The 25,954-nt window shown below is 44.0% G+C and overlaps 1 protein-coding gene across 4 annotated transcripts in view; it reads right to left on the reverse strand.

Annotated features, from left to right (window-relative positions):
- The window catches only part of ATG4C (autophagy related 4C cysteine peptidase), a 522,028-nt gene that overhangs the window by 401,421 nt on the left and 94,653 nt on the right, over positions 1–25,954 (reverse strand). For all 4 annotated transcript variants that reach the window (XM_069642011.1, XM_069642014.1, XM_069642012.1 and 1 more), the window contains one exon: positions 10,680–10,814. In XM_069642011.1, coding sequence (XP_069498112.1) covers positions 10,680–10,755 — 76 coding nt within the window. In that variant the 5' untranslated portion in view covers positions 10,756–10,814. The remainder of the gene's footprint in view (positions 1–10,679; positions 10,815–25,954) is intronic.

The raw sequence follows: 25,954 nt of genomic DNA on the forward strand, positions 1-25,954 counted from the left end.
CACATCCCAGCTGGCCCCGATGGCTGATTGCACCTCTCTGGATGGAACCTTCCACAGAGCCCCCTCTTTACTTGTGGAGCCCAAACTATGGATTGATAGCAATGAATGGCCAAACTGAGAATTACGTGACCCCTTCTAGTGACAAACTGAGTTTCAAACCCAGTGTAAGTAATACATTTGCGTTAGCACATAATAGCGACAATGAAGAAGTAGTACCAAATTCAATCAGCACCCAGTTCGTCTTGCTCCCCCACTTCGGGAGCTTTATCTTCTACATATCTTCAAAAGTAATAGCAGCCAGCCAAGGCACAGCCGCCCAGAGTCTAAGCAAGAGTGATCGGTTTAAAAATGGGTTTATGTACGAGGTTTTAATCTCGTCAAGTTTTACCGAGGCCCCCAACCTAAGTTGAGTCTCTGTTCTGCTGCCTATGGGTGCGCTAAGACTACCCAGCTTGTGTGCATTATTAGTGACTCAGGTGTTGGTGGTCAACGGGCCAACTAAGACAACTCAATTAGAGGCCGATAGGGAAGAGATGGCCACAGGACGAACAGACCCCGGTGGTTGCATTGAGGTATCCATACTACGATACCCCACCCTCTTCTCTTTACTCAGCGTACTCCAAGAAGGGGCAACATTGGTGTTGATCTTGGGCTGTCTCCATGTAATTTCACCATAGGCACTATGCCTTTGTACCTGGACTGGGGGAGACTCCGCAGAATAGATCGAATTGGTTTTGATGGCTCCAGATTGGGCCCAATTAACAAGCGGACTGTGAAGTGCCACTGTGTATTCTCATAATTTCAGTTGGTGTTTTTGCTGTTTTCAATATACCATCAGTCAGTGGCAACCCTCTAGGAGCAAAGATCGGCCGACTAAGACTACTGGGGCCCATACTTTCCCCAGGTAGTAAGGCCTTATCTTGAACGATAGACTCAGGCTCTGAGGAAGATGCTTTCATCGTGGAGATTTTGGCACATAATGCTTCATGGGCAAACTCCTCAGACACGGCAGCAATATTTACAGAGTCTTGAGACATCCAATCCATTCGAGACCTCGATTGCTTCTTTTGAATCATTAATGGTCACAACAGTCTTAACCTCCGTAGGATGGATAGTGCTCCTCTTCATTTCTTGACAAGGCACTAATGCATTGGGCCACTTCTTTTCTTTGCATAGTCGTCAAAGAAGGGGACACAACGGGTAGGCGTGTGTTTCTAAGCATGTGGGCCTGGCAATTGGGCTTTAGCACTCGGCACATCATTGTATGGAGTATACGTTGATCTGAGGCAACTACTGAGCACACGGCAAACACAACTTCAACATTCGCTAATAATTCAGTTAATAATTTGGGTTGGTTGCCCCCAGATTCAGGTTCCCTGAGGGATGAACGTAACCGGGGCTACTTTCTGCCCCTAAAGTGTCTCTGATGGATACCAGTGCCTCTAGATTTGGGCTAGCTAACAATTTGGAGGATGCAGAAGCATTCCTCTCTGGATGTTGCATGCCCAGTGATTTTTTACGACGTATGTGTTGGCAAAGGTTCAAAAAGAGCCATTATTGTCTAGTGAGTGCTGCGACCACGAGAGTAGTGGATCTTGAGAAGCCTTAATAGTAGCATGAGACGGGTGTGGGGGACTTGTGGCAACTATTTCACCAGGATCTTTACTATGGCTACCCATAGTTAATACAGAATCGGCTGCTAGATTGCCATTCTGGGCAAAGTAGCCTATAATCCTGGTTTGTTCCCCCTGACCCATGCATCCACTAGCGCCACCATCTTTCTTTCCTTTTTTAGGCTTTGGGCCATTTCTTGGACATTTCCTGGTTTGGGCTGACTCCTTAGTCGCTTTCCTTTAAGGGGCCACCTCACTGCGTAGGCCCCGCCTAAGGCAGGATTTAGGCTGAATTCTACTGTACACTCGTTTTTAAACAGGCGACAACACAATGCCAATGCGATAGCCCCAATAACAGCAGATATTCCTGAGGGTAATTACGCAGTAATGTACAACTTAGATAGTTGTCCCAGTATGAAACAATGGTGTATTAGGGCTGAAGCATAAAAATGTAAACAGCCCTTTAAAGCGAATCAGTCGTAGCGCATATAACACTGGTCAGACTGCTTATGATGGCAATAAGTCAAGTACTGAACCCGTGGGAAGAAAAGCAGCAACAAGCACCCACTTGTTGCATTGCAGATGCTCAACTACCGAATGCCTGCTTGGGCGGGATACATGTCAGATACACTCTGCAGCAATGCGAGACCAGATCCGATGGGCTAATCAACAGAGTGGGGCTCAAACAGTCTTTACCTTATAGCAGTTCTTGTTCCAAGCATAAGCGGCAAGGCAGGTACTGCTTTAAAAGCTCATCTCCAGCTATAACTTCTGCTTCCAGGCAGCGTAGTCCGCAGAGTGACCGCAACGCGAAAACCCGGAAACCAGGAACACAAAAAACACACTGCTGCGCTCCGTGCCTCGCGGAGGCTCTCATAGTCTTGTACTGCCACGGTCACATGTAGAAAGTGAAGACTCCAAATGTTGAAAGGCTCCAGCGAGGCGGATTAAGTGAAAACACACTGCAGCACACGGCCGCCGATGTATAAATGTTCACAAAGAAAAATGTGCATCTCCAAAACAAAAGTTCCAAAGGATAGAGTTCCATGCCCAGAGGGTGATTCCCTTCCCCTGGATTTCTCTTCACTCTGGTTTCCTTTCAGGATTATCAGTCTCTTGATGTGGCCGGTGCACAAAACTTAACTCTTGAACTTTTCCCTGTTAGGATACCTGATATACTCTCCTGTAAGGTTTCTTTTCTCCTTTGATATATTTCCTCTGCCTTTTCCTCATGTGCTCAGGTCAGGATTTCTTGAGTCAATCTTTGTTTTACACTTAGTTCAACGTAATGCCTGATATGACTTCCTATCGGGGCTTCCTCATCAAGGCATACGTTCACACTTAACATCCTCCTGGTATACTTGCTGCCAGGGAGTTTCTCCTTTGAACACGCTTACAACTTGTCTTTGCCTGGTATACTCTCCTGCCAGGGCCTTCTCATATTAGTACTTCTTTAAGTTCTATGTGAAAAGAGCTAATTGTAAAAAAGTCTCAAGAGAAAAAGACCGATTTACAATGCCCGGTTTTCTTTTGATCGTAAAAACAGCATTGTAAAGAACTTTTTCTTGAGACCTTTAAAATACATTAAATATATATATATATTTCAGTGGGTTTCACCCCCCCAAACCCCAATTGTTCCTCCCTGCCCTGCCCCACCCTCTCCCAGTGGATTTCCGCCACAGCCCCACACCCCCACCCCATACCCAAACTAAAATACATACATACACACAATACACATGCACCCACCCACACACTTACCCGTTCTCCTCGCCCTGCGCTTCTGGGTCATGCACAGACCGTCAGCCCCTGTGCGCACTCCTGTGCGGCAGGAGCACAACAGTTTGATATAGAAAGACTGCTCCATGCAGTCACGGAGCAGTCTTTCTAAATCGATCTTTTAATGAAAAGATCTTTATAAAAAGATCTGTTCACTTAGAACGCTTCTTTATACTTTCAAACTGCCGGGTATACTCTCCTGGCAGAGATTTCTTATGTGGACTGTGTACACATTTCCAATACTGATAGTTTCTTTAATTGGCTTTTTCTAGCTTTATATTCGCCTGGTATGCTTTTCCATCCGGACCTTTCACATTTGTACTGCATACACTCATACGATTTGTAAGTCTCTTATTCTGTTTGCTTTATCCCTTTTACAACAATAGTCATTTTCACATATTCGTTCAGGTACTGTTGTTCATTAACAGTGTTTGGCATGTCTGCCAATACACCCTGGTGTCCCCTCTTCCCTTCTGTGGACTCACTGGTTCTTCTTGGCATATTTTGCCTCTCTCCGGGTTAACCAACAGCAAGTTTTGGGCCCCTAGCTCGCCGCTTCAATTTCCCAGCCTTTCTGCTCTTCAAGTCTTCTGCTGGGCTCTCTGGCATCTTGCTGAGCTTCAGTCAGGTAAAAGCGACCTTCCGGACACCTGCAAACACCCAGAAGTCTTCTCTCAGCTTCTGGCATCCCAGCAGCATGTTCCTATGCACGGCCCGCTTCCCTTCTCTTCTCTTCCTACAAAAGTGGTTGGAACACCCTCTCATCCCTCAATCTCCCAGTCGCTCCTAAAAGATGTAATCTTCTCCCGCCAGCAGCTCTGCTTGGTCAGCTGCTTCAGCTGTTTACATTTCCCTGCTGCAGGCAAGCTCTCATAACAACTAGAATGCGGCTTGTGCTCACGGGCAATCTTTATTACTCAAACCCTGGGTAACTTGTGTATGAAGTTTGGGACAACGTGTTTAGTTGTTTTCAAAGGCAAGTCGGTTTTTGATGGTTTGTAAACAGATCTAGTGAAAAGGTTTTCAATACACTGGTGGATGACGGAAGGTGTAGCAAAACACCATCAAAGCATTAGGTACGGGTGGGATATCCTCAGAAGGAAAAGGGAGATAACCATGTCTCATCCGATGATGCCATGACACTACCCCGGAGATTGTCTACCCCCATGACATCCTCACTCATATAGTCGCCCCCAGGGTAGGGATCAGGTAGCAGCTACTGTCTCCTGGCCCAATGATGGGAGGACACCGCTGAAAAGGAGTGATGATATAATTGGATTCATCACATAAGAGTGATTATTCTTTATGCAGTGATTCCCTGGGAGGTGGGATGGTCTGTGTTGAGGCCAGTGGAGCGAAAAGGTGAGTTGGATGCAGTTGGCAGTAGTAATTGATTCAGGGTTTCTGACTCAGACTTCTCTGTCTGTTATGAATCTTTTATCTTTATTCTGACAAGTCTTCACATCTGTTTGTGGACTGCAAAAAGCCTGAAGAGTCTTGTTGGTTCACCCATCAGTGGCGGCACCCAGTCGCTGCTTAGTCCACAAAGCTGAAATCCTAGGTAAATGAGAGAAATCGAAGTATGTAGTATCCCGCCCACGATATAACTTCAAAGTAGCAGTTGGTCCAACATTCCGTCCATTTCGGCGTTCTTAAAAGTCACGCCCATGGTGTAGGCGGAAATGTAAGGAAAAGCACCAGGTTAACTAAGCAGCAACTTAGTGCTGCCACTGATAGGCGACCCGATGAGACTCTGCCGGCTTTTTGCAGTTCACAACGAATGTGAAGACTTGTCAGAATAAAGATAAAAGATTCATAACAGACAGTGAAGTCTGGCACACCACGACTGCATGCGTCACCTATTGTCGGCTGATCAACATGATTACCCGTCACGGGAGCCAAGAAACAGCCGTAGTTAAGAATGATTTTTCTCTAGGTTCAGAACAGAAGACACGTTGCTTCTATAAGAATTTAAAGAACAGTCCACACAAGGACGTTGACTAAAACTTCAGTAAAAGAAGATTGTGTTTTCTTTTAATTTGTGGAACTCTAGTTATTGCAACCCCTCCTTTATAATGTCCCACAATAATTGAGAGGACAGAAACATGTTGAGTCTTTCCTCTAGTGATAGGTAACCTAGAAGTGGAGATCTAGACTAATCCAGGGTCTGTACAACAGAAAGATGTATATTTTTTAGAATGTTTTTTAATGAAATTTAGGGTGCATTTAACACCCAGTCTTCAATTTAGAAGAACTTGTTGTCACTTTCACCAATGTGCGTGTTTTAGGAGTTTTTAATGTCATTTTTGTATTGTCTTCTCACTAATGAGTGTTATGACTTGTCTTAATAAAATGTTGAATTGATATATACTGGATTCTTTTGCAGTGTAACTGTTGATATTCATGGTCTACCTTTTGTTTAGTAATGGCTTGAATAATTCACCTGTGCTGAAATTCATGCTGGCATCGGTTTATGCAAAACCAAATGTTTTCTTTCAGAAGACAATTGCCATGGCAGTTCACGGACTTGGGATCACAAATACTTTGGCAACAAAAGTATAGTAGGACCCGACTGATATTTTGGAGCAGGGTCCACCCAAGAAGACACTTCTTCCTTTCAACCACAGATGATAAATTTAGCCAAGTAGGTAAAATAAATATGAGAAAATTATCCAAGATTCAGAATACTGGAATAGCTCCTATTTTAAGGGAATTATGCAAAAGTAAAGCTTCTTACCCTTCTACTGTCTGACAAGACTCCTTTATTAATTACAGAAACCTGCAAGACCATACTGCGGTCCATGGAAAGCAACCAGTCTCACTGGGTTTATACTGCAGATCACACAACACTCAGGAGTAGTTCAACAGCTTCATTTGTTCTCTGCAGGGAGGGGCAGTAGAAATACCTATACAGAGTGTTTTTAAGTCGGTGTGATCCATTTGGCTTTTCTACCTCTTGCTCTCTACATTTCTTCTCCCACTTCTCTTTTTGCTACAATGCCCGGCCAATCTAGTGGTTTATGTCTCAATTTCTATTGCGGCTTTGGAACAAATGGTGCCCCGTAAGTAAGTGTTTGTATTGGGGTTTGTTTTACCATCAGCCCAGGGACCTGCAATCGCTGTGTGGGTAAAATGGTTCCTCCTGCCAGGTGTATGTCCCCCTCTCCTCAAGCATACTCTGGTGTTGCATCTTCCCTCATGACCAGATCAGCAACCCCATCATTCCCACATTCTGCCATTTTAGGATCTGATGCAAGTATCGAGGTGGCTGGGTGGCTCTGCATTAGGACTGCTGGTGTCTCCAGTAATACCATTAATTCCATTGGCGCGCATATGCCCAGTCCTTTTTCCCCCCCTTTGTTGGATCCCGCTTTCCTCATGCTTGTGTTCTTAGTCCGCTACAGATTTGTGCACCTAAAGCGTGCTCTTCATGGAGTCCAGCACAGTGAGCAGACTCACAAATTGATCCTAAACAAATGGCCTGTATCCAGGTTACATATTATCATTTGCATGCATGCCCTGAGATTGATATTTCAGAGTAACTTCTACCTAGCGAGATTCCCCTCGAAATGTATTACTATGGGACACTTTTCCTACTCTAATACAATATATGTCTTGTTGGGCTACACTAGAGAAGTCTTCCTGAAGGGTTAACAGCAAGATGTGGGGGCGAGGGGTGTGGGGGGCAAGGGATGACCAGTGGAGCTTTGACATTTCCCCATAGACCACCTCCAGGGGTCACAACAGTTGGCTTTCTCTGGCTCCGCAGAGGTGCCCAGTCCCCTTCTACAGTCTCCCCAGAGGGGAATCCATCACACACCTCCGAAAGCTAACCTTGGTGACAGAGATGAAGAAAGGTGAGGACAGCCTCCCTCATTGATGAAAGAGGGGATATCTCTTCAGAAGTAAAGGAAATGGGGAGCTGTGCTCAACACAATGATTTAGCAAACAAATTGAGGGTTGTGCTCAACACAAGCTGATCTGAAAAACAAAATCAAATTGGATCACTTAGCTGCAACAAGAACCTTTTGTCACTCTACTATTCTGAGGTTTGGGGATGACTGAGAATTTGCAAAACAGGAGGCCATTTGAGGCTACAGATATTGCATGTATATTCACATAGAATACTTTTTACTCCCAAGATTAGAGATTGTGTTCATGTAAATGTCCCAGAATTGCACGTTGCATGCATTTGGAAGAGTAGAAGGGTCACAAGTGCAATTCCGCATATACTAGAAATAAAACTTTCATTTGCAAAAAAGCAAGTCGATTCCTAGCTCTAGTGGGGCCTCCATAGGTCCTTGTAACATCTAGGGAATCACCATTCAGTCATAAGAGAGTAAGACCTCAAATGAAGGGAGACCTCTTTCAGGCCAAAACACTTCGCTAGTGGATACCAGAAGGTGGTATAACCTTTACCAACTAACCATCCCTGATGAACTATAACCTGCAGACCATATTAATTGACTCACCCAACGAATACATAGGGTTGTAGTTTCTTGTTGGCAGTTTAGTGAATCTATACAGGAAGGGTGGTAGAGGAAGAGGGCAAGGGGGTCTAGAGAGTAAGAGGCTCTGACAAACTGGTCATCCATGAGGAGTAAGAGGTTAACCGGTCAACGCAAGAAAACGTCCTCCAACAAACACCACTGCCTTATTAAAACCTCAAAGAAGAGAATTTTGAATTGATAATGTACTGTCAGCAACCATAGAGATAATTTCTCCGAGGTTGCTAAATGGCCATATGAAAGTAAGCCCCCTTCTTGGGGCACCAATCAATTAAGAAACCAATATCCGCTGCTCACCATCACAATCTTCAGCACTCCTTGGGGAATTACCGGTTGAAGAGATGCAGATCCAAGACTGTCCAAAGAACCATGGTCCTTTAATTGTTTAACCAGGTACAAAACAACAGAGTAGAAAACCTAACTGATATCCCCTGTAGACAACCATTTAATGGCCCCCAGCAGCAGAAGCTTCTAACTGGAGCAAGGACTTCTGGAGAGACCAGGGGTTGAAGAGGGTGTGAAAAGGGAGGGAACTAGTGGGAACTTCAATCTCTGTTACTGCTCATAAGAACCATAAAGCTTCTGTACGGTTCCTCTGGACATGTCGCAAGAATGACACTCTTCACCCTTCCATCCCAGACCAGGAGGATGTGCTTAAAAGGGGGTCTAGTAACAAACACCTTTTGCTTTAAATGTATGTTAATTCATCTGGTATCAGTTTTTAAGCCTTCTTCTGAGCACTCCTTTGCCTTCTCATTTCAAGGTAGAAGAGGGCTTAAAGTACGCCTATTTCTTTGTTGCCAATAGTTTCACAGAAAATTAAGTCAACGTCAATGTGTGTGCATACATTTAGAGTTAAAGTGAATATTTCAAGTGGTTAAGATTCAGGTGCGGGTGCAGCCCCCATTGTAATTCAAGTGGGAAATCACTTGTAACATTATTCTGATACAATATTGTTTAATAATATATATTGATAATGCAAACTAGCTTGTTTCTTGCTCATGGTGGGATTGTTGTAAACTAGAGTAAACGGAGGGTCGTCCAAGACTGGAAAAAGAAAGTGAAAACACACATTTTGCTTCTGCGAATCCAGTTTGCAGTAGGTATTAAGCTTCCTTGTACATTATCTCGAGCAACTGATAACTAAGCCAACATATGGTATGGAAGTAATTAAGGGGGTGTAGTATGTTCCCAAAGAGGCAGCACAGTCACAGAAACAAAACAAAGAAACAAACCAAAGAACATTTCTTCAGTGCATGTTGTCCCACCAACACATGTTAATCTCCCAAAATATTGCTTTACCGGTTTATCAGTCCATTAAAAGTCCATCAACTCATTATATGCAGCAAACCCCTCCTCTCATAAAAAGGTTTCATGGGAGAAGAGAGGGATAGGCACAAAGAACCACCCCTGCAGTTAAATAAACCACACAAAAAACAATCCTCACGGCTGCCCCCCACCCCAGTGGCAGGCAACTACCCTGTGCATCCTCAAGGAGAGTGGCAGAAATGAAAAAACAAAAAGTAGTTGAACAGGTACCTCACACTTATACCTCCAAATGAAACCCTCTCCTCCATGAATGGAAGGATTGGCCCTCCATGAACACGCTCAGTCTCGTTGGATAGGAGACGATGGAAACCAAACCGTTCTTAATGCGTTCACACTCAATTACGAGAAGCGCTCATCTCTGAACCAGTGCACCCCAGCACAGGTCCAGAAAGGGTAGTATCCTGCAGCTTTAAGCACTACCTACTTCAATTCTCCAGCCACCCTCAACAAATGCTATCCAACTCTAGAATCAGCAGGCACCAGCATGTTTGTCCTACCGAATGACACCCAAACGGGTATTAGATCATCTCCAAAATCTATGAATTGCAACTCTGCTGGCAGATGGCACAGAGTAATCCAGAGGAATCTCCTATCAACATTGTAAAATCGTCCTCTCCCGCCTGGTTTGGGCAGCTCAGTTAATCACCATTATTTTATCTACCAAACATTCAATGGTAACATCCACGCATTTCACACTGTTGAAATTCACAGAAAGTTCTGTACACCCACCAGCATTGCCATTACTTCTCACTACAGGACTACTTTCATGCCCCCAATCCCAATCCACAGCTACTTCCTTCAGTGTTAAGGGTTCTTCCCTCCAGTCCAGGAAAAAAAAAAAGAGACTTGATGCTACACCCGATCTGCTCCTCAATTCCCCACCACTTCTCACTCCGCGTGGCATTGAGCCGACAGACAGCTGGCAGCATTTTAAAAGTTGCAGCTGGCTTGGGGAACCGGACCATCACGCTTTTCACAGGCTTCTCACCTCGACATACAACTAGTGGTTCAGTCTCCCCAACATGCGCAAGATTATGGCTTCTCCTTGCTGAGAATAAGGCTGTCATCAAAGTGAAATGGCTCAGGCCGCCAGACAGACACACACAGGAGATCGGCGAGGAAGTGTCCTCTCCTCAATCTGCAGTCTCCCTAATCCCTTTGCAGGTTCAAATTTGATTAATTTACACATCTTCTCTGTCAAAGCCTGGAACCCAATATAGCTGACGAATATTTAATTATAGTGTTCAACAGGAGAAGCTCTGGTAGATGGAATCCGATTTCAATCAATAAAAACAAACATTTGCCTTTGTAAAACCTAGTTTAAGACATTATGATTGCTATTGGGTCTTTAATAGGGAGACATCTGCAAAGCTTATGCAACAGAAAAATCTCCAATTCAAACAGGAGTAAATCGCATTTGCTAATTTTAGTTAACGTTACACTAGGTACTTACTATATTTCATGTTGTGCCATGCAGAAATAAATTTAGTTTTCAACTTTTCCACTTCATCTGTCCCAGTAGTGTCCATGTTCACATTCAATGAGAAAATCCATCACTTCTTTTGCTTTCTTTTTTAACATGCATTTGCTGTAAAGAAAAACATATCAGCAGAGTATGCATGTTGCTAAGGTAAAGGGAGATGCTGTACAAATCTAAAAAGGCCATAATATCGAGGTTTTCTACACAAAACCTCAATGCCAATCAACCCCAACTTACAAACATCGATGCATAGAGAACATCACGTTTCCCCTGTTTTTAAAACAATATTTATATATTTTACTAATTGAAATTTCACAATACGAAATCGAGGTATCCAACGAAAAAGTTTTGGTACACAAGAGAGAAAAGGAGGCTATGAGACGTGGTGCAATACATTTATCAGAATTGGACATTTTAAGACATCAATTTTTACAAGTCATCAGAACACTCAAATTGTTTGCCTAAAAGAGAGAAACTCCTGGTTCCAACACCCAATGTTCAATTTCCATAATGGTAAATGTCCCGGTTCCAACACCATTAATCTTCTTGAAGGGGCCCATCGGGCTTCCAGAATCACAGCACCGGCAGCATACTGTCACAAAGCTTTTTTAAAAAATGTTTTACCAAGAATATGTGGGATGGGATGATTCAATTATCAGTTATACAGCATTGCTTTCAAGCCGGGACGGATGTTGGTACCAAGGACCACATCTTTTCACAGACATCCTATCACACAGTGGCCATTTTACAGATCAACTGGCAGGTGGGCATAACTATTTTGGAGGTCATCATTGTGTATCCATAATAATGTTGACCACAGGAATGTCTCTCATAATCCTGTCCTAGTTTTAAAGTAGGAATCCTCACGCCCAAGTCTTCGTTCCATGGATTCAATCTAATTTAGTAATACAAAGGCATGTTGTCTGAAGAAAGCTGAATATGGATAATTGAAGAGGAGAGGGATATTGACCATACCGACCAAGATTTAACCTTGTACGGTTGATGACTCCAGGACCTTCGACCAGTCATTGGTGTTGGTGCACAAAAGTACATTTCAGAGGCACAGTTAAGACCATATCTCATTTAGTAGGTGGGTGGTCAAATTCTTTACTCAATTTTTAAAATGATTTCATAGAGTTGTCACAAAATTCAAGAAGGCATGACTGCCCAGCTTTAGCATACCAGAATTATGATGTCAACTTTTAAAAAGGCATTATTCAGGAAAGCTGCTGCAAACGTAGAATTGTCCAGTCATTGGCCCACGTCTTGTAGTGGCATCCTTGTACTTTTAAGAGTACTTTTAAGAGTACTCTGACTGATTCAAGCTATCGTAAGAAAAACAAGCATTGCCAATGACAGTTTTAACTTTTGTGTAGGCCTGTGAAAGGCATTTGTCAGACACTGCCGAGATGGTACTGCTGACTATTAATTATAGCATTTGCACATTTGAAGTTGGTGGGAAGGCCACAGGGATTAGCATGGCCATGAGCAGTCAATGGGTGGGAAAATTAGCAAACACTCTCCCCATAGCAGTACTCTACTGCAAACATGTTGGCTTACTGGTGGTGCTGTTCCGTACTGCGATTCAATGCGAGGCTAGAGGACTTCCGAAACTATTTACAACTGTGTGGGTTAATCAAATGGGTTACGGAAGGTGGATTTCTTTGTCCCAAAAGGACAGAGTGAGTCAGTGTGATGGGCAATGTGAGCCTATTCACCACGTTAGGCTGACTTCTGCACACAACAAAATTAAATTGCATCCTCTTTAAAATGTTCAACGTGGTTTATCATTCCTGGAAGAACATTAGAAAATATGGCATTTGGTATTAGCTGCAAGTGTATTACGAACAGCAATACATCCATTGTTGATCAAATTAACAAGATTTGCAGTGCAAAGCCGACGCAGAGAATTTGGGAGTGAAGCCACATAAGGGATTGACCCAGGACTTTCTGTGAAATGACAAATGGCAAGAACATGAACTGGATTAGGAATGATTTGCTTTTTTGCCCCAATTGTTTGTTTTGAAAAAGGCTCTTGAGCAGCCGAAACACATGTAAACCAACCAGAGGGCTTTGTGATTCTAATTGGAATTTAGACTGACTTTTTTCTGTGATCAAATTCACAAAATATAAAGAAACGTGTTTTTTTCTGAAACCTATGTGTGGCGCAATCATTGTGTGGCAAAACACTTGTTCAAATTAACATGAGCATATAATTTTCAGGATAACATGTTGTTGGGCAAAGAGGTCTAAGGACATGATCAGTGGTTCAGGGAGGGGTTTTGTGTACTTTAAAATGTAGGTTTAAACCAGAGGAAGGAAAAACGTAGATTATATTAAAACTAGATTAACATTTTTGACATGGGTGGTTGGGAAAGGCAGAGGAACCAAAAATTGATTTTGTGAAGTCTTGTCTTTTGGAACGGCCATAAAATATTTAAAGTCCGATATGGTTCCGTCCACAGTCCACCAACCAGATCAAATGCCTAGATAAAAGGGATTCCATGTATGGTCTAGGACAGCTCGTGCGGGAGTGAGTTTTTTTGTTGCCCACCAAAAACAAGGGATCTCCCTCTTATCAGGGAAAATGGTCAGGGTTGGTCAAACACTATGGGGTATCCGTTGTTCTAGAGTGGCCACATGTGCTTAATCAAAAGTCCAGGACCAGTTCTCGAAAGCAGGACTCCTGCTAGAGATGGACATTCAGGCCAGTGGCAAACTAAGTCTTATGGTGTTGTGGTGCCCCATTGCACTTCTTGTAGTCTTGGTAGGTCTGGTCATCCAAGAACTAGGCCACAGTTTGATGTCTTGCCTCAAAACGATAGGAAGGCCTATGAAGGTCATTTGACCCTTCATGCCGTTTGGAGTCTATAATGAGTAGGTGCACAGGATCCCCACATACGAAAGAAGTCTCCAGAGCACGGCTTTCCCACCCAAGATGTTTCAAGTAGGTATGCTCCTCTCCGACACCCCCCATGACATTTTACAGGTAGATTTTCTCCAACTAACCTAGGTACTAACTAAGGATGTTGGGCAGTGCTGCTGACCCGCTATATTTTTCTTAGTCTGGACCCCACCCTGGATGCCTAGCCTTGCTGGCCCACATACATGGCTACCCTCTCACTCTACCAACCTTAAAAGGCATAGAGCGCCCCAAACCCGCATTCAATCTCAAGGGGAGGTTGTGCCAATGACTAGATCTTTCATTCCTCCAGCTGCTCCTCTATGATCCTGCTCCTCTGCATGCTCCTGCTCTTATACTCCCTTCTCCTCCTCCATCGCTCTCTCCAACTACTCTTTTTCTTTCCACCAGCAGCACTCAGGAATGCTACCATTCACCATCCCTCACCCCACTAGTGGAGATTGGCCATCTTTTATATTTTGGGTAGTAACGTGTATGGGTGAATAAATGCTCGAATTAGCTGACCAATGTCTTATTGGGCTTCAGGACACTTATTGGCCCTAGCCCCGTGTGCTCTATTCCTTCTCTTATGGGTGAACGCCTATGGCATGGGGGGTTTCTAATGATTTAGTTAATGTCCTGCCAAGGCCAACCTTGTCTTGGGAGGATAGCTCAGAGGCAACGTGCTCGCCTTGGAAGCCAGACGACACAGAGCAACACAAGTTCGATCCCCGAGTCTGTGCTTAGGAACCTCTGGGTATTAAGCGAGTTATAAATAAGCTATCATATCATATCATACTAACCATGTTAAGTGAGGCGTGTCATGGCTGCTTCCTGCGCCAGTGCTCTGTCGGTAGCGTTCACAGGGAACTGGCTGGCTCTCTGAGCCAGCCCTCTGCCTGGCAAGTTTGTGGCAAACTTGTTCTCATTCGTACTACCTTTAATTGGTAAAGGTAAACTATTGAAGTCTATGTGCACCTGCAGAACATGAGTGCCAGATTACGGTCTATGCCATATGTTTTTTCTTTGAGGCCAGGTTTACAATCGATGCCAGGCTTTGCCCCTTTCGTACAAGTTAGGCAGGGACTTACCCTCTGAACACCCAGGCCTATGAACCTCAATCCCCACTAGAATGCCTGTGTTTCAGCCCCTCATTAACAGCCCTTGTGTGTTGAAGAACGCTGGCTATGGAGTTTTTGCTGGATATTTTTAAGAGGGACAGGTCATCTAGGTCTGTATGGCCAGCATCATCACTTGCTAAGTTCTCTCTGCTGCCTCTGCCCAAGTGGCTATCACTCAAGGCAAATACAAATGCCGGAGAGGAAGAATGTGGAGTATGTTTGGACTGTTCACCAAGAAAATGAGTTTGAAGGCATAAAGAAATAGCCACAGCTCCAGCACTGGCCAGGTTTGATGTGCAGTAGGAGAAAATAGTCACAACGGGCGGAATTCCTGTTGAACCTTTCGTGGAAGGTTTGGAGAGTTTGTGAGAGCTACTTCTGGAGGAAGGTATTGAGGTTACCCAATCATCTAACGGGTTATATGATACGACATGAACTAAGACTTCAGTCCCCGACATCGATAACCAGGTGGAAAACCCTCTCACTTTATGGGAAATGTGTTGTGCCTTCTCCACCTGTGCCCTTTGAAATTTTGAACAGCCAGAGCGAGCAGAAAGATAAGTACCTGAAGGAATGGGTGGACCGCTGCAATGGTTTATTGTTGTCCAATGACATTACGACTGACTTGTTATTGATCAACCCTACGAAAGTTAAGAAGCTCCTGCAGGAAAAGGACTGGATTGAAACCACAGAGTAGGTGCATAATAACAAGCCAAATCAGTATATCACTTGGGAGTCAAAGAAATTAAATCAACCCCCGAAATATTTAAAACGATTTCCATCATCTCATTATCATTATCTACTCATGAGATGTAGAATTAATATATTACCAACCAAAGAGATTCTGTTACGTAGAAAACAGATTACATCACAGGAGGCTACATGTCGCTTTTGTAAAAAGGACCAGGAAATTGAAACTATAAAACACCAGGTAGTAATCTGCCCAGGATTGAGGGAACGTTGAGCAACCTTCTTGGGTGCATATGCTGAGACACAAGAATTGATGACGAATGGTGGAAGGGGCTAATGACCGCAGAAAATAAATCGTAGTAACAATTGCAGCCCTAAAGTTTGTGGAAACAATCCTAAAAGATTAACCATATTAACAATCATGAAATTTATGGAAAATTTGAAAATACTTATGACGAATAGTTTTGAACTTAGAGTATTTTTTTGAATACTGTGATGCACAAGAAATGGATAATGTTAAAGGTTTAAATGTGTTACCCAATAAAACATTTTTTTTTTTTAAAATAGTCACAACTGATGCCAGGGAATATGGTTTAGTGGTGGTACTTTAAGAAAGTGTGTGAAATGTGGAACAAACTGCTGCATTTGCTTGTGGAGGTGAAAATTGCCCTCAGTGTTTAAAAGTTGAGAGCTGTTAAACCCTTGTGAGAAAGCTTTCAAGAGTAATTTGTGGAAGGAATAGAACATTTTATTGATAAGAGGTCTAGTGAGCTAGCATGAATTAGACAGAGATGTAAAATAGATGCCTAAATAAACCAAGGGAAGGTTTAGGAGAGATTTCCGGTAGCCAAAATGGAGGACAATGTGAAGATAAAGAAATTCGTAAGACTAGTGGGGCACCACAGAATTATTTTGCATTTCCAAAGATGCAGTGGTATTGCAAGGCACTAGACCTGTGACTGCAAACTGATGTTGGGAAAAATAGAAGTAGGAGCTGATGGAGCTTAATTTAAGTGAGCAGAGGGCCTGGTGACACCTTAGGTCACAGAGGTTTTTGTAGTATCGCACAATGCATTATTCACTGTAGTATTTTCTACAGAAGTAACTTCGGCGAACAGTATATCCATCTGGTGTAAAAATGTAAATGAAGCTGCAGCTCAATGCTGCGGAGGAATTACCGACTGAAAAGGCTACCAGTAAACATTGTTATATCACCCTGAGGCCAAAGGAAAGTTGATCGTTTGATCACACAATCCTGGATGCAAGTGTATTGCAGTGGACAACAAATATTTAAAGCATGAGATGTACGACCGTGTCACGTGATATAGGTTGGTGCAACACTGCATGACTGCAATAGTCCCAAATAAGGTACTGGGAGATAGAATACCCAATTCTAGCATGTGTCCTGGGTGGCTGATGAGAGATAGAAAGAATTGGAAAGAAAAATAATTTAGGGGGAATAAACATGATAAACAGAATCAACAAAATGCTGCAATACACATCATGCGTGCAAGGTGATCAATGAGAAGAAAGGTAAACTGGCAAGGGTTAATGCGCTCAGAGCCGCTCTGAACACTCCCAAAAGGGTGCACATCTCCCATGCCAGGCATGGGGCGCACTGGCTCCCGGTCCAAGAACGCATCCTATTCAAGACCCTAGCCATAACCCTCAAGTGTCTCTCTCACACAGCCCCCTCTTATCGCTCAGAAAAAGTACTCTGATCCACTTCCTTGAGACCCAAAAGATCACTACTCCAATCAGCTAAACATCCCCAACTTTAAAAGGGGTAAAGCCGGAGTCTCCAGCTTGCCAGTCCTAACTCCTAAACATTGGAATGCCCTCCCTACGCCCCTAACAAATGAGACCTCCCACTTATTCTTCCGTAAGGCGCTCAAAACCAATCTTTTCAGCTAACCTACTCCACCCACCCAGACTTCGATTCTAGGAAGGTGCTGAGTTACCTATGGCTCCCCTGCAACCACTGAACTGTTGAGACCCCCTTCCTACTGTAACAATGTCACAACTAACTACCAACTGTCTTGTATCAGGTTCACTGGAATCACGAACCACAGCAGGCGATCCTGCTGTTTCATGTAACTAAGTAAGCATCATTGTTTCTCCTGTAACTAAGTAAACTTCTTTGTAACAGTGTCACTATGCCCCAGGGCTGCTTTGTGCACTTTATAAATGTAAAAAATAAAGGTTTTATGTCTAGGAATAAGATAAAGTGGTAGCCTACATTTTTACAACCTACGAAAGCATTTAAGAACCGAGAAACTGCTGTGAAATCAGATGATGGAATAAGCTGAAACAAGGGGAGAATCAAATTCATTAAAAAAAGGATTATGAAATAGCTTTCAAATACTAAAAGGTGATATCATAGGTCCTGTACATAAATTAAAATTAACACCACCACTTGAAGTTTGAGTGGGTGAATTGCCTCGGTCCCAGCCACTGCCTTCAATTTCTCTGACCTTTACTTCACTATAATTCTTAGCATTCAGATTCATCTCAATTCACAGTTTTTTCAGCTCGATTTACTACAACTCACAGCATAAAATATTGCCTCCGTCTCACCTGCTTTTCATTTGGGTTTACTCAGCATGCTTTTCAAACCTGCAACTGTTCCTTTTTCCTTTAGTACTTTGCTCCTAAAAGTTCTTCAACAATTTCACAACCACGAATTGATAACAGGGCATTCAAATGAAAAAATGTTTCACATTAATGTCCAACTATCACCCTTACTTTTTCTTCATTTCCATCTTCCTGTTTTAACTAATTCAGGTTCATCATCGGCTGATTCTAAGGCTCCATTCCCTCCCATTGGCTCTGTTCTCTGTAGTCCTGCCTTCTCCAGCGACTGTCTTTGGGGTTGCCCAACAACCCGCAGTTTTACTAAACAGAATCACCTGCCCTCCAGACTGGTTGTCTCAATACCAATGGACCTCATGATTTCTCGGTCTAGTTTGCGTAGGCACTCAATGAGCATCAATCTTTACCACTTTCCTCTTTCATTGGTGTATTCATGAGGCCAATCTTATGATTCAGGCTTGTGCCAGGTTTTTTACTAGTCCTCACAGCTCCCAAGTAGCTTTGGGCACAGGTCGTTCCAGATTTCTGCAATATTCTCGGGCCATACATTTATCTGCCTTGTCTACACTAGTAGCATTTTAAGGAGGACTCATTCACTGCAATGCTTTTGAATCCTCGCCCCTAGTCTTCACTCCTCACATTCTCATCTGACTGACAGTCTTACCATCATGCATTTATCCTGCTCTGTTCCCTTCAGTATATCAATTTCTCCACTGCTTCCTTTTCGGTAAGCCCGCCTTTTCCTCTCTTCTCAATATTTGCACAATATTTCTCGAGCTGTATACCCCTCATTAGATCGTCTCTGCATTCTCAACTGGCCTTTGGGCCAGACACATCAGCTCCATGTTTCAATGCCTTCCCTCTAGATATATACCGTATTAAAAAAATTCCTCTCCAGATATGTACTTCATTTATATTTTTATATTGAGAGTGCATAATGTTTTGGCCAGAAATACCTAGAGAAGCAGACAAAAGTCAGAGCAGTAATATAAAATTGAGTGCCATACATTTTTGTGAAAGATGTTGAATGACCAATGGGTGAATGAGAGTGCATAATACACAGGCAGGAAAAGCAGCCATTTGTACAGCCATCCAAAAGCACTAGATATATGGAGGTTGGAATGTAGAATTAAATAAAAAGGAAGTTAATCAGGGAGGGGAGGATCATGGGAGTAGGCAGATGATGTGCTTAATAGGCGGTGGAGCTTGAGTGAGAATTTGAATAGATAGTAGAGAGGTTTTTGGTATTAAGGCGAGGGGAAATCCAAAGAGGAGGGCAGGTAGGGAGAAGTAGAGGAGGCAATAGTGAGGACAGGGAGGATGATGTACAGGGAAATTTGTGAGTTCAGAAGAGCAATAGTTGCGTAGGTGTGCTTAACGCAAGATGTTCATGGCTCGGTAGTGTGGAAGCAAGCCCATCCATGGATTTGAAAACAAGACAATTAAATAGACACTAATATTTTATAGAGCCAGTCTACTTGGAGATGAGAGAAAAGTGTGCAAGACTGTAGATGGTATGCATGGAAAAGTGCCTTGTGAAGTAGGGATGAGAAGTAGATTGTAAGGCCAAGAAGGAGACCAGCACAGAAGTCAAGGAGACAGATAACCAGGGTCAGCATGAAGGTAAGAAGAGGGGGGAAGGTCATGGGGGGGGTATTTTTGGATGTTAAGCAGATTACTCAAGGCTATAATCGAGGTATGCGTAATAGAGTGATGAAGGTTAACGTCACAGGCAAAAAGCACCCCAAGAATTATTATTATGGTATTCATTGAGAGCGGATCTAGCTTCGAAAAGCAACAGAGTGCTTTACATAGGTATACAACAGTACAGATGCATAACAGAGAGTTTAGCGTTCTAGGTGAAAGATCTTTTGATAAAGATCTTTAATATATATATATTTTTTTTCTTTATAAATAATACACCGATTTACCAAGACCGATCGATGACCGCACGGAGCAGCCTTTCTAAATCGAACAATCATGCCCCTGCCTCACCCTAGTGCGCACAGTTGCCGACAGGCTCAGCAGGACCATGAAGCGCAGGATGAAGAGAACGGGTAAGTGTGTGGGTGCGTGTGGGTTGGTGTATGGCGTTTAGGTGAGTCGGGTGGGGTCGTGAAATAATAGCACGGGAAAGTGGGGGGTGGCGTGGCAGGAGCAGCAAAGGGGAGTTTGGGTGTGTAACCCCTCTCATCTCCCGAATTGTAAAAGAAAATATAATTTAAAAAAGGCGGGTCTTTTTTATTTGTGTATTTATATTGCGCCGAAAGCCCACAGGTATAAGGGCACAGACATATAGACACAGACTTAACATATAAAAACAGTACGGGGTTCCTACCTAGTTAATGCGATCCATATCTAACAACCAGGTTCACCTGAAGAGATTAGTTTTCAGTGCTTTTTCGGAATGTGCTATAGTTCTCCTCTAGCCTGAGCTGCACTAGTAAGCTATTCCACTTCTGGGCTGCCTTCACTGGAAAGTTCCGACCTAGACCACTGGGATTTTTTGAAGGAGGCCAGTTAATCAAGGCCTGGGCCTCTGATCTCAGATAACATCTTGGTACGTAGAGTGAAGTCTTTTCCTTAAGGTATGCTGCAGCCTGTCCGGACATGCATCTGTGCGCTATCGTCATGGTCTTAAACTGAATCCAGTCTTCCACGGTCAGCCAATGCAGAGCTATTCTGTCCTCTGTTATGTGGACTCTCCTAGATTTTGTCTTTACGATTCTCACTGTGCTAATTTTGCAGGGTTTGACACCTAGCTATGCAACCTTTACTTGCGCCGATCAAGAGTGCGTTGCCATAGTCGACCCTGGAGAAAATTGTAGCCCTGGCTATGGTAGCACTGTTACCCTCACTCAAGTATGGTCTAATGGACTTGAGCAGTCAGAGGTAATATTGGCAATTTTTGATAAGTTACGTGACGTGTGCATCTGCATCTATTGGAGATTCAAAGTATAATCCCAACGTCTTCACCTTCTCGATCACAGTGATCGGGGAGCCTTTGATATTAATTATGTTATATTCACTGAGCTTCTCTCGGGCTTGGGGGGAACCGAATATCATCATCTCCATTTTGTTCCCGTTAAGGCACATCCAGTTTTTCTCCATCCAGGCTTCGATGATGTTGTATAGGGACGCTACCTTGTCATAGTCTCTACCGTAGCATCCGCTGAGCTCCATCACCACCTGGGTGTCATCTGCATAGTTCGTAAAATAAGATCTGATGTTATCGAGCACTATCCAGAGACACCTCAGATAAAGGTTGAACAACAGTGGTGATAGGCTTGAACCCTGGGAAATGCCACAGTAAATGGGCATTTTTCTTGAGAAGGCATCACCCCAATGAATTCTGGATTTCCGGTCTGATAAAAATGATACAACCCATCTGGTTGCTTCAGAGGAACAGTTACCTACGTTTTCAGGGCCCATTGTAACTGGTGATGGTCTAAGAGATCAAATGCGGTGCTTAGGTCTAACACCAGCAAGCCAGTCTTACTCATGTCCATGATACTGAACATCTGCGTTTGTAGGTCTAGCATTGCTGTCTCAGTGCTTTGCGCTTCCCTGAAACTAGATTGTTGTTTGTGTAGGATGTCTTGGCGTCTACGAATATTTAAAATTGTGCCGTGCTACTTTTTCTAGTACTTTTAACAAGACGTTAGTTATTGGCCGAAGGTTGCCCGGGTCTTTCTGGTCTAGGCCAGGTTTTTTTACTAGTGGAGTGATGGTTACTGTCTTAATAGTTTTGGGTATCTTCCCATCTCTAAGGACGCATTCACCATTCTAGTAAACAAGGGGGCAAACATCTTATTGTCTAGAATCATTTTAGGCGGTAGAAGATTCTCTGCACATGAGGTGGGTCTCATGGGCCCTAGTGTCACTTCCATTTCCTCTGCTGTGATGGAGTTGAACCTGAAACAGTCCTGGTTGTTACGTGGAATGACTGGCCTACCCTGGTCTGTTTGGTTCCGAGTAATGGCTTGTGATGTTCTTATAGCCTCTCTTGCTTTTTGTATTTTGTTGGAGAAAGCTTTCTGTACCTTTACACAGTCCACTTGTGGGGGTTAGAAGGGAGGGGTCAGGGCCTTAGGTTTTTCTACCGATGTAAGAATGTCAAACCACAGTCTTGTGGAGTTGCTGCTGCTGAGATTTGGTCCTTGTAGAAGTATTTCTTTGCTTGAGGTCTTCACTGTGAAAAGTTACCAATATTAAGGTTTCATGATGTACGACCTAAAGAAAAACGGCCATTATAAATCAGTCTTTTACTCATGAGACCTTAATGAAGAGGTCTTTTCACATTTTCACATATAACCCTTTTTAGAGGTAACAGAACAGCTATACAGCGGGGGACAGATACAGAGGGGCACAGAGGCAGAGTACAGCTGTACAGGGGGGGTGGAGCGGAGAGGGGCGGACGGTGTCTAGTGAGTCAGGTGGCACGGTAGGCTACGTGACGGCCTAGATGTTGGAGGAGAGACTCCTTGAGGTGGGTCCCAAGTTCTTTTCTCAACTGTAGGAGCGCGGGGCAAGTCTGATGCTGACCGGGAGGAGGCTACATAGTCTTGAGGCATAGGCAGAGAAGGCTTGTTTTCTGGTCCTTTTCTTTTCGCAGCAGCGGAATTTCAAGTCTGCGTGTGTCCTGTCTTTTGGTGGTGCGCTGTCTGCCAGAGATGCTGAGTTTCGCAGCAAGGTAGCTTGGTGACTTCAGGGTGACTGCCTTATATATTTGTGCGTGCAGTAGCAGCCAGTGAAGATCGATGAGGGCCAGGGTGATGTGGTCATATCTGCATAGACCCTTGATGAGGTGTGCGGCCGAATGTAGGACACTTCTTAGGGGCATAAGGAAGGACGACGGGAGGCCTTCGAGGAGAAGGGCATTGCACCCTTTCAGGTGGGATAGTACCAGTGCTTGAACTGTAGATCTAAAGCTGTCCAGAGGGAGGGCTTGACTTTCCGCAGGTGGCAGAGCTGATACCAAGCGGTCTGAGTTTTCTTAGGTATGTGTGTCTTGAGGGAGAAGCGTATCTCGATGTGGAATCAGAGGGACTTGGTGCAGAAGGTGAGCTCGGGTGTGAAGTCCTCAGGGTTCATGGTTGATAGCCAGGTCTGCATGTCTGGGTGTTCGGTGTTGTTGGCGAGGAGTAGGAATTTGGTCTTGGAGGGGGTTGAGCTTGAAGTATGCACTGGACATCCAAAACTGGATCAGCGAGATGCAGGTTTTGAGCCTGCAGATGTCCAATGTAAGGGAGGAAGGGTCTTTTTGGCACCCCTGTACATTCTGCATGGAATTGATCTTATGCTTATCCAATCGCGGGAGACATCCCCATGTTTTGTCCCCTGAAGACAGAGGACAGAAGCCATTGGATGACCCATACAGACTCCATGTAATGGCACCCCAAACTCCATATTTTTACTAGGCCGCACCATGATTTCCAAAAGCCATCCCTCCCATGTCCAGCGCTGCTCACAGCCAGCACAGCCAGCCTCACCACCTTCTCCTCCTCCTCCTCCTCCGTCTGCACCACACAAGCTCTTTTCTCATGGAATCCCAATTGCAAAAGACACAGTATTATTTCTCTTCCTCTGAGCTCACTGCCCAGTGTGTGGCCGGAGCAGAATCACCGCCCGCCCATCACTCTCCGCAAGCATGTCTATGGCCCCTCTACCCGCACAATAAAGAGCCACAGTTCCCTGACCTCTCTTGATGCAGATACACATCGGACCCCCTTTTTATGAGCAAACCGATCACCCACCACAGTTCTAATCCCCTACCGTTATATATCCTGGGTAAACATAACACATGTCAGCTTGTATCATGAGGTATCAGGCAGATAAAAAACCTCCAAGGTCACCAGGGTTTATAGGCCCCAAGGTACAAAGGGCAAAATTGATCAGATACCTAACAATATGAACTCTACAACATCCCCATGACTGTCCACTTTTTCTAGTGATTATTTGTTGCATGCCTTCAGTTCCTGTTTTTTGCTAAAATAGATTAGTTACCCTTCATCTTGTGTGCCTCACCTTCACCCCACGGAGAGGAGCCCAGCTGACCCACATGCTGCTTGGCGAACACCCAAGCATCCAGCCAATCTGGTGCAACTGTCTCCTATGTTTCTATAATGTATCTGCACATTTAGCCTAGGATATTCAAGTAATATGCATCTATATCGAAGCGCCAGCCGTGACGCGTTCCAGTCTTATAATGTGCTGCCCGTGTATTGTTTCAGCAGAGCTTGCAATCTATCCCCTGGTCTCATTCCCTACTGGGGTGTGTCCATTTATTCCGAGTTTGGGATCAGTGTTAAGAGATGGGTTCTTACATTTGGTGACCCCGACGTGATTGCTCCAAGAAGTCCCCCGTACTGCAGCAAGATCCGGGGCACCACCATCAAGACCACCCCACCTACGGCTGACCAGAATTTAAGACATTTACGCTCCTGAGCAGGTTCCGCGGGGCCCGGCTTTGCGAATACCCAGCTGCTCGCCGGAGTCGGGCACGGCTTCATTGGGGGAGGCACCCCAATTGTGGATAGACCGCTCTCGGAACACCACGGACAGGTTAGTATTGATTGCAAGAAGAATAAAAGTGGGAAAGATATGGAGCAGATGTAATAACGGGACATGGAAGGGATGGATTGGGTATGAATGAATGAAGTGAATGTTTTAAACAAAGCGCTTGTTTTCCATGGCCATTAGGTTTTTATATTGATGAGTAAAGGAGAAGAAATAAGCGGAGATACGGGAACCTAGCTCCGAATGGGGGTGGAAGTCTGAGCCGCCTAGCACTGTCCCGACCAGGAAATAAGAGGAGAGGAAAAAGTAGGAGCCTCATATGTAGTAGGCTCGGGAAAATAGTAGTGTTCATTTCTCTTTAGTATTCTATATCTTTTTGACGAAAAAAGCCCAGGAGGGGCAGTGGTGATGTGAATGTAGAGCTTGGGGGTTGGAGACTGAATAGGGTTAAAGACAAAAAAGCTCCAGGGGACGAAAAAAAAGTTGTAATAAGGCTCTTTCTTGTTCATTTAATGTTGTTAGTTTACTTGTTTGTATGTCTGGTTGAAATGTTTTTGTGGAGGTCAATGTTTTCTGTGAATACATAAATGACAAATGCATAAACAATACTGTGAAGTGTAAGAACAGAAAAGAAATATTAGACAATAAAGGTTATTAGTAAAGGAGATAACCAGGTAACCAGGTTAAAAAAAAAAAAAAAAAAAAAAAAAAAAGAGATTGAGGGTAAGAATGCCGGCGGATACACCACTCGTACATATTTGAAAACGCCTCACCCTACACAGTGACAAGATAAAGAAGTATTATGAGCAGTGGGTGGCAGAAATTAAAGGGGAGGGGTTGCCTCAGGCCTGGCCAAAAGAGGGGTCTTTTGACAAGGAAGTGTTGCACCATGTAGCCACTCATTTAGCAGCAAAGTATAAAGGCAAGCAGTTACAAAATAGAAGGGAGGTATTGGATTTGTGGAAGATGTTTGAAGAGGTACCCCCTACAGATCACAAGGAAAAGGACTTGGAGCACACTAGAATTGCAAATAATGAGGGAGGAGGAAAGGATAAAGAAGGAGAGGAACCGAAAAACTTGTACCCACTGCTGACAAAGCCAGCCCAGTGGTATAGTGATCCATTATTTTTACCTCAACCCAGTGCACCCACAACTCCTGCAGTGGCAATCCCTCCCCCTTATGACCCTGGAGGTTTGTACGGCCCAACCAATACACCACCAGCCCCTGTGGGACCCACCACACAGGATTTAGGAGCACCAATGACCAGTACCCAAGCAGAATTATCCCGATTAAGAACACTGTGTGAAAATACACTACAGTTGCCAAGGGGAGGGAAGCCACAGTTGCCGCTCCCATCGAAAAACTCCTCTGTGATACCCGAGTATGAATGGAATTCCGGGGACTTCCTCTTCCAGATCGAAAG

The sequence above is a fragment of the Ambystoma mexicanum genome, chromosome 1q (assembly GCF_040938575.1).
Source record: "Ambystoma mexicanum isolate Mex_15411 chromosome 1q, UKY_AmexF1_1, whole genome shotgun sequence".
Classification (NCBI taxonomy): Eukaryota; Metazoa; Chordata; class Amphibia; order Caudata; family Ambystomatidae; genus Ambystoma; species Ambystoma mexicanum.